This window comes from Phocoena phocoena, chromosome 5 (assembly GCF_963924675.1).
Source record: "Phocoena phocoena chromosome 5, mPhoPho1.1, whole genome shotgun sequence".
In the NCBI taxonomy this organism is placed as follows: Eukaryota; Metazoa; Chordata; class Mammalia; order Artiodactyla; family Phocoenidae; genus Phocoena; species Phocoena phocoena.
This window is the reverse complement of record NC_089223.1, coordinates 109,317,276-109,328,487: the sequence shown is the minus strand read 5'-3', so window position 1 is coordinate 109,328,487 and position 11,212 is coordinate 109,317,276. Positions and strand designations below refer to the sequence as shown.

Below are 11,212 nucleotides of genomic sequence, written 5' to 3'. Positions count from 1 at the left end.
GATTCAGTTCTTACTAATATGATATGTAAATTTTGAGTAATATGTTTTGTTAATAACCTGCTGGAGGCTGAATATGATTAAAAGTTTGGGCTTTGATAACAAACTTGTGAGTTGCTAGTTCAGAAGCAGTAGTTTGCCTGTGCCGTTTCAGTTGTAGTTCAAAACACGTGCCAACTATATGCTAAGGTCAGTGGGACATTTATACCTTTTTTTGTGGTCATGACAGGGACTTCACTGTCAGTTGAACATTGTACCTTTCCTTTAACCCCCGACCCACAGGTGCTGCCGGCTCTTCTTGCAAGAGCAAATGACTACAGAAGCTCTCCTCAGTTCATCCAACGACCACGGGCCTGGCCCTCTAGGCAAAGAATATACAGCTTTGGTTACCTAAGAGAAATTAGCTCATGTTATTAAAAAGCTCAACAAACCCCCCGCACACACACACACATCTTTTTTTCCCTTGAATGTGATCAAAGGTTTATCTGAATAAAATCCTCTTGTACAGATGACATTGGTACCTACCTATCTGGCCATCAAAATGCCATCAAATTTGAGCTGTGGAAGCCATAGGGACACAGTTGAATTTCGTTTATAACAGTTGTCTCAGGATAAAACAATCCTTTTGTAATAAAACTAATGTGTAACTTGGATTCCTTTAGTTTTAGTTCCAATTTGTTTAACTTACAACTTGGAACTTGAGTAGAAATTTCGTACTCTATGTTAATAACTGATCTATAAAGGTTTAACATAAATGACATGTCTCATTTGAGAAACTACAGTTTAAATACTAAAAAGGTCAGAGAGTCTTGCCTCTGATCACTGAGCTGTCATCCCCTGGGTACTCAGAAATCAGTTTCACGTGTCATAAAGTAAGTACAATGTGACCTACATGTAGCTCCTTCTCTGAAGAATTAAACTTTATTTTACTTTGTCAAGTGGGAAGATCTAAGTCAAAGGGAGCTGTCTTTACTAAGAATTAATTCATTTTTCGCATGACAAATTTTCTGAAGCCCTAAAAACACAGAAGTGTTCTTTGAGAATTGTCTTTCACATTCTAGTTCAGGGGTCAGTAAAATTTTTCTGTAAAGAGCCAGAGAGTAACTATGCTGGGCTTTGCAGGCCTGCTGTCTCTGCTGCAGTCAACCCTGCTGCTATAGTGTGAGAACAGCCACAGTCAGTGCATCAGTGGGCATAGCTGTGTTCCAATAAAACTTTATATATAAAAACAGGCTCTTGTCCACCCCTTTTCCCCAGGTTTTCCTATAGACAGTTTGAGAATTCAGAAGCCATCCTTTCTACTTTGCTAGTCTCAGCTTTTCCCCAGCACTATACATGAAATTTCCAGACCTTAAACCTGTCTCTCTTGGGTACTTCATAGGAGCCAGGTATTCTTGGGATGGATGCATCAGTGAATAAAGCAAACACCACTCCCTGTTCTTTCATTATATTGACAGTCTTGTCTTGCTGGGAATAGAGTTTCTCAAACGCAGAACATGTCCTAAGAATTTGTCATAATACTTAACCTGGTGATATTCATTATAAAGACACTAGTGCATATTCTTAGCTTGTTAATAAAACACACTAATATACTGCTAATTCAGCATCTCCAGGTTTCGGAGATACTGATACAAACCAGCAGGTGATCACAGTGTGTTGCTCTACTTAAGGTGTAGGAAGTTTGAATCTGATTAGGTTGAAAGATATAACCTGAAAACACTGGTATTTTTTTAAGCAAATCTCTTAATATCAGGGTGTCATCATTACCCTTTCTGTTCCATAGTCAAACATGTAAAAGGTGACATCCTGGATGTTGGATTAAATACCATTAGTTGTACATTTATAAAGATTTATGATCTACTATGAGTAGATGCTTAAATCTTTTCTAGGGACTTCCCTGGTGGCGCAGTGGTTGGGAGTCCGCCTGCCAATGCAGGGGACACGGGTTCGATCCCTGGTCCGGGGAAGATCCCACATGCCACGGAGCAACTAAGCCCGTGCACCACAACTACTGAGCCTGCTGCGCTCTAGAGCCCGTGAGCCACAACTACTGAAGCCTGTGCACTTACAGCCCATGCTCCGCAACAAGGGAAGCCACCACAACGAGAAGCCCGCGCACCGCAATGAAGAGTAGCCCCCGCTCACCCCAACTAGAGGAAGCCCGCGCACAGCAACGAAGACCCAACGCAGCCAAAAATAATTAATTAAAAAAAATCTTTTCTAGCTGTGTGCACTTGGGCAAATTAACCTCTCTGAACCTGTTTCCTTATTATTAAATTGGGATTAAAAACAGCTACCTCCTAGGATTATAGGATTACAAATAATATATATGTGAAGTGCCTAGAACAGTACGTGACGACAAATGATAAACAGTAAGTAAATATTAGTTACGATGAAACATTTCAAATGACATTTTATAATAATTTTAAGTACATTTAATGATAAAAATCTTGCAACTACTGTGAATTTAAAAAGCAATTAATGACCAGATGATTCTAAATGAAGCCTAAGAATCAAAGTGAAGCCAAGAACACTGACCGTTTCACCTCCCGCACGGGAATGACACAGGACAGGCTGACAAAGCTTCTTAAATGCTGAACTGTAATAGCAGCAGCTTTGATTCTGACGGACGCATCCAAGCTCCTTCCAGCAGTAAACCTCAACAAACCATGAGAATCCACAAACTGAAAATCTCAAATGAGAACATCAAAGAATACCTGTGTTTTGCAAGCATTTTTTTTTATTAACAAGAGATTGAAACAGTCAAATTCAAATGAACTATGGGACAAAAGTTCCAGTTGCTAAGTTGCAAAATGAACACATAATGGAAAAATTCACTGACATTTAAAAATGTAAGATTACTTCTTTTCATCGAATTCCTCTACTTGCATCGCAGATAGAGTGGCGCACCTGTCTCAGGGCTTCAGTAGCCTGTCCATGGGAAGAAGAAGAGGCACTGATCAGAGAAGACCACAAACGTATCAGATTACTGTTCACAAGGAATTCTATACCTTTAACGTCTCCTTAGGTCAATATATAGATCTAAACTATGAGTGGAAACTGCCTACAATATTTCAATTTATGTGGATCCTTTTGTAAAAGATGAGTTTAGAGTTTCTAGTTCATCCTTACAGCTCTTGTAATGTTAGTTTCCCCCTTTACAGTGGTTTTTGCCGTTTATAAAAAACCAAACAAAAAAACCCACTACTCTGACCTATCAGTTTCCCTTTTTTCCCTCAACTTTATTACCTTAAAAAAAAAAAAAAAAAAACTTTACAGTTTGCTACTCTAAATCTTCAATGCCCAGTGCTATAAACTAGTTGAAAGAACATTCCTTAGCCTTCACGGATTGGATCATTTAAATGCAAAATATCCACTAAATTAAAAAAAAAAAAAGATCATATTTTCCCTAAGTAATGATTATATGGAATTTAAACATATTTTTTAAAGGCTCTTTATCTCCAAGTTTTGGACTACAAATTCTTGTTACATCCTTCCTTTTTTTAAATTTCAGGGATGGGTAGTTTAGAAGTTACGGGTAACAAAAGATAGGATGATTACTGGCTATTAAATGACCATGCATTGAGCAGTAGAAGGTATTTCTACCAAAACTATTTTTTCTTATAAAATTACTAAGAAAAATTTAAAAAGCTAATGAGCCCACCGGGAGGCCAGAGGTAAAAGCTGCCTAGGAAACAGATTATATGGAAGTGCCCCAGAGCACAGGATCCAAACTGAGCTTCATACCTTGCTTTCCCCACTTTCTAACCGTGTATAACCTCTGTTTTCGCATCTGAAAGAAGGAAATGATGAAAGGAGGAATAGCATATTGATTCTGTTTTTAAGGAGAAGAAACTTGTAAAAACCTTTCGAGAGCTTAATAAAATCGTTTATCAGAGTGCTCATCTTCCTAGAATTCTCCTTTCTTTTAGTTCTCCATAGTTACAGAATCTGCAATTGAGCTTGATATTAGACTTTGTTCTTTAAAAACACATATTCACTTGGAGATAGACTGCTATTGAATACTGTTATTTTACTGTCTCAAAGTCACTTAAGACATTTTCCATATACATGTAAAGCTATGCCAACGTAGAATACAGATGACAAGAATAAAACTGTAGGGAATTAGTATCAGGACATGTCAGCTATTTCACTGAACAAAACCACGATGCAGAGAAGCCTGTGCAGGACCACGATTTAACCCACGAGGATGAGCCACCGACTGTATTTCCCTGACACTGGATTCTGGCTCCCAGACAAGACCAGCTATAAGATGTGGTATTTGCAATAAGGTACCTTAGCAAGATCTTCTTTTAACTTGTTGTACTGCACCACATCAAAATGCTGTTGCTTTGATTTCTTGTGGAAGAAGTGAAGAAACTGCCTACTCTTAACAGCTGAGTAAGTATAATCCTGAAAAAAAAAAAAAAAAAGACAAAAAACCAGAACCGAACATGCTTTAAATGAACGTAATACCTCTGCAGGAAACGTGCCTCAGCAACAACAAAGCAAAGGAAGGCAGATGAGTAAAATATGTGCCGTGGCCATCAGAGCAAGCATAAGGCAACACAAGTAACACATTTAGTCTCATTTGAGATCAGCTGCTCCTTTCAAAAGCAAGCAAGCTGGGCAGAGAAATCACACATACAGGGAAAGAAAAGAGAAAAAGGAAAATGCAGATTTTTGGCAAAATAATCACGAGATAAGCTAAAGTTACTGGGTGGTTTGCAATACAAATTCAATTTTATTTATAAACAGGATACAGAGTACACAAATTTGATGTGTTTATCTCAACGGAGGAATTCGTTAAGTTGTACTATTTATTTCTCTATAGAGGTTATACACAGTTTCTCTATGGTATATACAAATCTCCATCCTCTGGAAAACAACAAAATTTAACAGCTGATAAAAACCCAGATAGCAGTAATTCAATAACTAAAAAGGTTTTATTGCTCATTACTGGGATAAGAAATTATTTATAAAAGATGTTATAACTTACCATTTTCTTAACTACTCACCTGTCGAGTGACTAAAAAGTATGCAAAAAAGACCATGGAATTTGAAAATGTGATGAAGTATGTAACTGGCTCCATGATATCCCAGGAGTACACCCACCAAGTGAGCCAGGCCATTGCCCCGCCCTGAATGGACAGCAGTGCTAATCCAGCCCACAGAAGTCCGTTGGTTTTGACTTCTGAGTGAGCTTCAATTCTCGCTTTCATCTGAGGGGAAAAAAAGTGACTGTTAGTTCAGTTTACACTACACCAACTTAAAAAAAAAAAAAACGAAAAGCAGAAAAGGAAGAAAAGTAAAGTAATGCACATCTGTATTATTTTAAAGAGGTCTGATTTATGAAAAAATAGAATGTATAAAACATATACATTCATGAGTGATCACTTATTTCCAAATCAGTCCATTAATAAACCATTCTTAAAATTATAAAGGCAATACCTGCCCATGGAAAAAATTTTAAATAGTATAGAAGGGTATACAATGAAAAATTCAGAAGTCATCCTCTGAAACCTAACTAAAAATTACATGTCTATTTTCTTTGACTCTGCAATTTCACTTCTGGGAACTCATCCTACAGGTACACTTGCACATGTGATTCATCATAGGTTCATTCTTAAAAGACCATAAATTATCCAATTTTTCATCAAGGTATCATGCAGCTATGGTGAGGAGGCTCTCTATGTACCAATACGGAGATCTTTCCAGGATCTGCTGTTAGTGAAAAAAGGTGAGAAAAGTGTATAACAGCATATACTGTTTCCTGGAAAAGGAAACAATAATATATTTGCGTATGTTTGCACATAGATAAAGAAAATCTGAAATGATTCACAGGTTCAGGGATATGGTACTGGGAGGACAGTAGGAGGAAAACTTTCCATTGGCCACCTTTTTAGGTTTTTAAATCTTAACACAAGTAAATATCACCAACTTTTTAAAAAGTAAAGAAAAAATTAAAACGTACCATCCAACAAATAAAAAAGTCCCTCTCTCTGGCATCCCCTAAGTATTCTTAGAGGTAATCACTATCAAAAGTTTCTTTTAGGGACTTCCCTGGAGGTCCAGGGGTAAAGAATTAGCCTTCCAATGCAGGGGATGCAGGTTTGATCCCGCGTCGGGGAATTTAGATCCCACATGCTGCGGGGCAGCTAAGCCCGTGCACCACCAGCTACTGAACCCACCTCAACTAGAGAGCATGCACGCCACAACTACAGAGCCCAAGTGCTCTGAAGCCCGCGTGCCTCAAGGAAGACCCGACACAGCCCTCCACAAAAAAAGTTTCTCTTAACAACAAGGTCCTACTGTATATAGCACAGGGATCTATATTCAATACCCTGTGATAAACCATAATGGAAAAGAATATTAAAAAGAATGTGTGTATATGTATGTATAACTAAATCACTGCTGTACAGAATTTAACACAACTATACTTTCATAAAACAACAACAAAAAAAGTTTCTTCTACCTCTAGAAACTTTTTATTCATACACAAAGATACACATACACCTACCCATTTTTAAAAATCACAAGTGGGATCAGAGTTTTAAAAAATGCATTTTTCACTTAAATTAAAACAGACTCCTGCCCCTCCTCCCCAGAAAAGTTTTTTTTTTTTTTCTCCACCACTGATTAACTTCAGATGTTAGGAAGCCACTGCTAACTTTCCAGCTGCAATTCTGTTAAGCAGAGTGGGAGCCGTGGGCCTATTCTCTGAAAGACAAACAGTGGTAGTGCTCCAGCTAGTGCATCCCAGCTCATCTTATACTCAGTTACCAAGATACTATGGCCAATCCATGGAAAGGACGCACGGCACAGAGTTTAAGACAGCAGCCTGGAGTCACACCACCAGAGTTCAAGTTCTGGCTCTAATACGTATTAGCTTATATACCTTTGCTGCCTCAGTTTCCTCATCTGAAGAATGAGGACGGTAACAATACCAAACTCAGAGGCTCATTGTGAGGATTAAAGGAGAAAATAAGCCTATATAAAGCATTCAGAAAAACACTCCAATGGAGCAATAATACCAATAAATATTGGGTATTATTTACAAACAGACTCAACAGGTGATGCTTCCGAACCTGTTCGAGGGGCTGCAGCTGTCCCTTCAGGTGGTCAATTTTCTCCAGCAGATGGTGCTCTCTCTTTTTCTGAAACTCTTCTAAATGCAAGGCTGTGAACAGTCTGTGAACCAAGGATTTCATGTTTTCCATCTCAGTAGTGTGCTCACTACTCAGTTTTTCTGAGAAAAGAAGACACAAGGGAAACATAAGGCAGTTAACACATCTTTTCCTCCAGGGTTTGTAAGTCTAGGGAACCAAATCTGAGTTCCCCCGGCTGGCCACTTGGACGCTCCCCACTCCTCGGCGGGGGGGGGCATTTGGTACCGGCCTTTATTCGTCTCAGGTGATTCCATTCATCTCTCTCTGGAATAATAAATAACCAGACAGTAGGTTTAAAATTCATTATGTTTTTGTCTTTTTTCTTTTGTAATATGACTAGTGCTCTTTCTTTTTTAAAAAAAGGAAGAATAATACAGGAAAAGGAAGTATCCATCTACCAGAACCCAGGTGAATACCTCACCTGAGTTTGTAACACATTAGTTACAGGTTCACTTTTATACCTGAGTTAACCTAAGATCCTTCTTCACCCTCAACTATCTATCCAAAATCATTTAAGGATGCCCTGGGGAGGGAAACTGGTGTACAAACATGTAAACAAAAGTCTAATATACATTTGAAAAGTCATCCAAGTGTAAGTTCTTTTCAACAAGGTATAGATCTGAAGGGAGGTTCATACTGAGGAAAGGGAATCAGTTTCTGAGCTTTTAACAGAGTTCTTTTGATTCTGAATTTCTCTCATACTACCACTTCAGTGGATCTATAGATCTACATAAAACTGTGCTATAGTGATGCCTTTCTGAGGGTTATAACTGTTCCCCACCACTGTAAGAGGATTTGAGATAGGGGGACAAAGTGAGGGGAGAGAAGACAGACCTTCCTGCCGGACAGCAGAAGCAACTGTAGCTACGGGAGATTTATGATCCTAGCGTCAGTATCATCCCAGCGGTTTTCCAGTCTGTGACAGCACTTAACCAGTCTGTTACGGACTGAAGTCAATTTTCCTCTATCTCCACCCACTTCTTCAAGACTTTACTGTGGTCTTTAATCCCTTCCACATTCTAGGCTAAAACTCCACAAAGAGGTAGAAACGAGAAGTTCCCTTTTAGCCTTTTGAGATTTGCAGAACAGTCAGAGCCCTTTTGCTGTGATGGAAAAAATGGATGGGTACATAAATGGTCTACATACAGAAAAACGGCAGAGATGGGGCATGATTTTGTCCAAAGCTGTGGAACGTAACAAAGATAAACAAAGCCAGACACTAGTTCAAGTGGTAAGGATAGATTTTACTCAGTAACTGTTGTACTAGGGAAGGGGATCTGGCATGAACTGAACTCAGTTTCTATTTGTGCAGAAGTGGAGGGGCGTTTTCAGGGAGCGAGGAGAACATCAAGGGGCTTAAGCAGAGTTAGGGAAGTGGAAATTTACAAAAGGTGGGAATGGAAGTTGCTTAATGTGACCAGGCCATTTGGGTCTGTTAACTGGCGCTTGTCCAGAAGAGGAAGATGAAGTAGAACAATGAGGTGCCCTGAAAATGTTTATCTCCGTTTATTCCCTCAAATGCTAAATGGGAAGTAGAAGACCTTGCAGAGTGTTGGGAACTCACTGGACATGAAATTTCTATCTCAACATGGATTTTCATTTTTCTCAATTTCTTCCATCCTTCTGTCTTTGGAGTTAAATACTGTCCTGATTTTTAAAAAGAATCTAGAAGAATGTTCATAATTGTTGAAATGATGGATTTGTTTTAATTTCTCTATACTTAATTTGTGTTTGAAAATTAAAAAAAAATTTTTTTCCTCAAGGGATCTTCAGAGTAACTGCTGATATCAGTGCTGGAGCACGAGATCAGCCTGGATCGTCTAGTTATACCAGAAAGTAAGAAAATGCTTAAAATAAAAATGGGGGCAAGTCATAAGGACATGGGAGCCAATGATCTTCAAATTGTACCAGATATGGTTAGCAGGAGGCCCTTAAGCTGGCTCCTGTGTCCTTGTGACTTACTCCCATTTTTTGTTAGTATTTCCTTATTTTTTCTTTTGTTGAAGTATAGTTGACTTACAATATTATATTAGTTTCAGGTGTACAGCATAGTAATTGAGTATTTTTACATATTACACTCCATTAAGTTATTACAAAATAATGGCTATAATTTCCTGTGCTGTATAATATCTCCTTGTTGTTATTTTATAGTTTGTATCTCTTAATCCCCTACCCCTATCTTGCCTCTCCCCAGCTGCTAACCACTAGCTTGTTTTCTATACCTCTGAGTCTGTTTCTGTTTTGCTATATACATTCATTTTATTTTTTAGATTCTACATATAAGTGATATCATACAGTATTTGTTTTTGTCTGACTAAGCATAATATTTTCTAGGTCCATCCAGCTTGCTGCAAATGGCAGAATTTCATTCTTTTTTATGGCTGAGTAATATTCGTGTGTGTGTGTGTGTGTGTGTGTGTGTACATACCACATCTTCTTAAGCCAATCGTCTGTTGATGGACACTTGGGTTAACTACCGTAAAGAGTGTTGCTATGAACACTGGGGTGCATGTATCTTTTCAAATTAGTGTTTTCATTTTTTTCTATATGCATACCAGGAGTGGAATTGCTGGATCATATGGTAGTCCTATTTCTAGTTTTTCTGAGGAACCTCCACACTGTTTTCCATACTGGCTGCACTGATTTACATTCCCACCAACAGTGTACAAGGGTTTCCTTTTCTCCACATCCTCTCCAGCATTTGTTATTTGTAGACATTTCGATGATAGCCACTCTAACAGTTGTGAGGTGATATCTCATTGTTTTGATTTGCATTTCTCTAATAATTAGCGATGCTGAACATCTTTTCACGGGTCTGTTAGCTATCTGTATGTCTTTTTTGTCTTTTTTGGAAAAAAAAAAAAAAATTCAGGTCTTCCGCCCAGTTTCCATTTGCATGAAGTATCTTTTTCCATCCGCTCGTTTTCAGTTTGTGTATGTCTTTAGCTCTGAAGTGAGTCTCTTGTAGGCAGCATACAGAAGGTTCTTGTTTTTTTATCCAATCAGCTGCCCCTATGTCTTTTGAGTGGAGCATTTAGTCCATTGACATTTAAAGTAATTACTGATAGGTATGTACTTATTGCCATTTTATTAACTTTTTTTAGTCGTTTTCGTAGTTCTTCTCTGTTTTATCTTCTGTATCTAAATCACCTCCCCCCACCTCTCCCCATCCCCTTGGCATCTACTGATGATTCTTGTCTGAATTTGGCTGCAATATAATGATTTTTCAACTACAACAGCCCTCAAAATATTTACCAGTCAGAACTTGGCATTACAACTAAAAACATGAACCTTCCCTTATTTACTGATTTATTTATCTCACCATCTATTTATGAAGGCATAGACTCAGTATTACCTTATCCTAATCCCAATAGTCCACAACCACAGCTTACTGAGGGCAGAAATCTCTGGAGCCAATACTGATAGGAACACTAAACTATAATGGTTGAATTGCTGAAGGCTCAGTGCTGACTAGTTTGAGAAATAAAAACAGTCACACATACATGAGTTTTACCTCCAGGAGACCCACCAGGTTCTCACAGTGAAGGTCAGAGATCAGAGAAAAATACCTCCCTGCTTCCAGCAGAGAAAGGAGAAAAGTAACCATTTTGAAACAGTCCTGAGCATTACTTTCTCCATGCCAAGGAAATTACAGTTGACCCTCAAACAATATGGGGGATAGGGGCACCAACCCCACATGCCGTCAAAAATCCACGTGTAACTTTATAGTTGGCCCTGTGTATCCATGATTCCATGGACTAAAACAACTGTGGACCACTTAGTACTACAGTGTTTATTGAAACAAATGTGCATGTAAAGTGGACCCATGCAGTTCAAACCTATGTTGTTCAAGGGTCAACTGTACTTTACCAGAACCTAGTCTGGCCTGGAGAAAGGGCAATTAGCCAACTCCAGGCCCCTCTAGCCTTCGTGTCTCATATAGGGGAGGGAAAAAATGGCTAAGAAACTCTTCTGAAGGTTACAGCACAGTAATCCTGGCCCAATAAAAACCTTGAGATTTAATCATAAAATTATAGAATGCTTCT

At 38.5% G+C, this 11,212-nt stretch overlaps 1 protein-coding gene across 1 annotated transcript in view; it reads right to left on the bottom strand.

Annotated features, from left to right (window-relative positions):
- Positions 1 to 2,717: 2,717 nt before the first annotated feature.
- MCUB (mitochondrial calcium uniporter dominant negative subunit beta) overlaps positions 2,718 to 11,212 on the bottom strand; it is a 90,894-nt gene continuing 82,399 nt past the window's right edge. Inside the window, exons 5-8 of the mRNA XM_065878146.1 lie at positions 7,086 to 7,246; positions 5,016 to 5,219; positions 4,294 to 4,410; positions 2,718 to 2,928 (exon numbers count right to left, since the gene is read on the bottom strand). Coding sequence (XP_065734218.1) covers positions 2,866 to 2,928; positions 4,294 to 4,410; positions 5,016 to 5,219; positions 7,086 to 7,246 — 545 coding nt within the window. The 3' untranslated portion in view covers positions 2,718 to 2,865. The remainder of the gene's footprint in view (positions 2,929 to 4,293; positions 4,411 to 5,015; positions 5,220 to 7,085; positions 7,247 to 11,212) is intronic.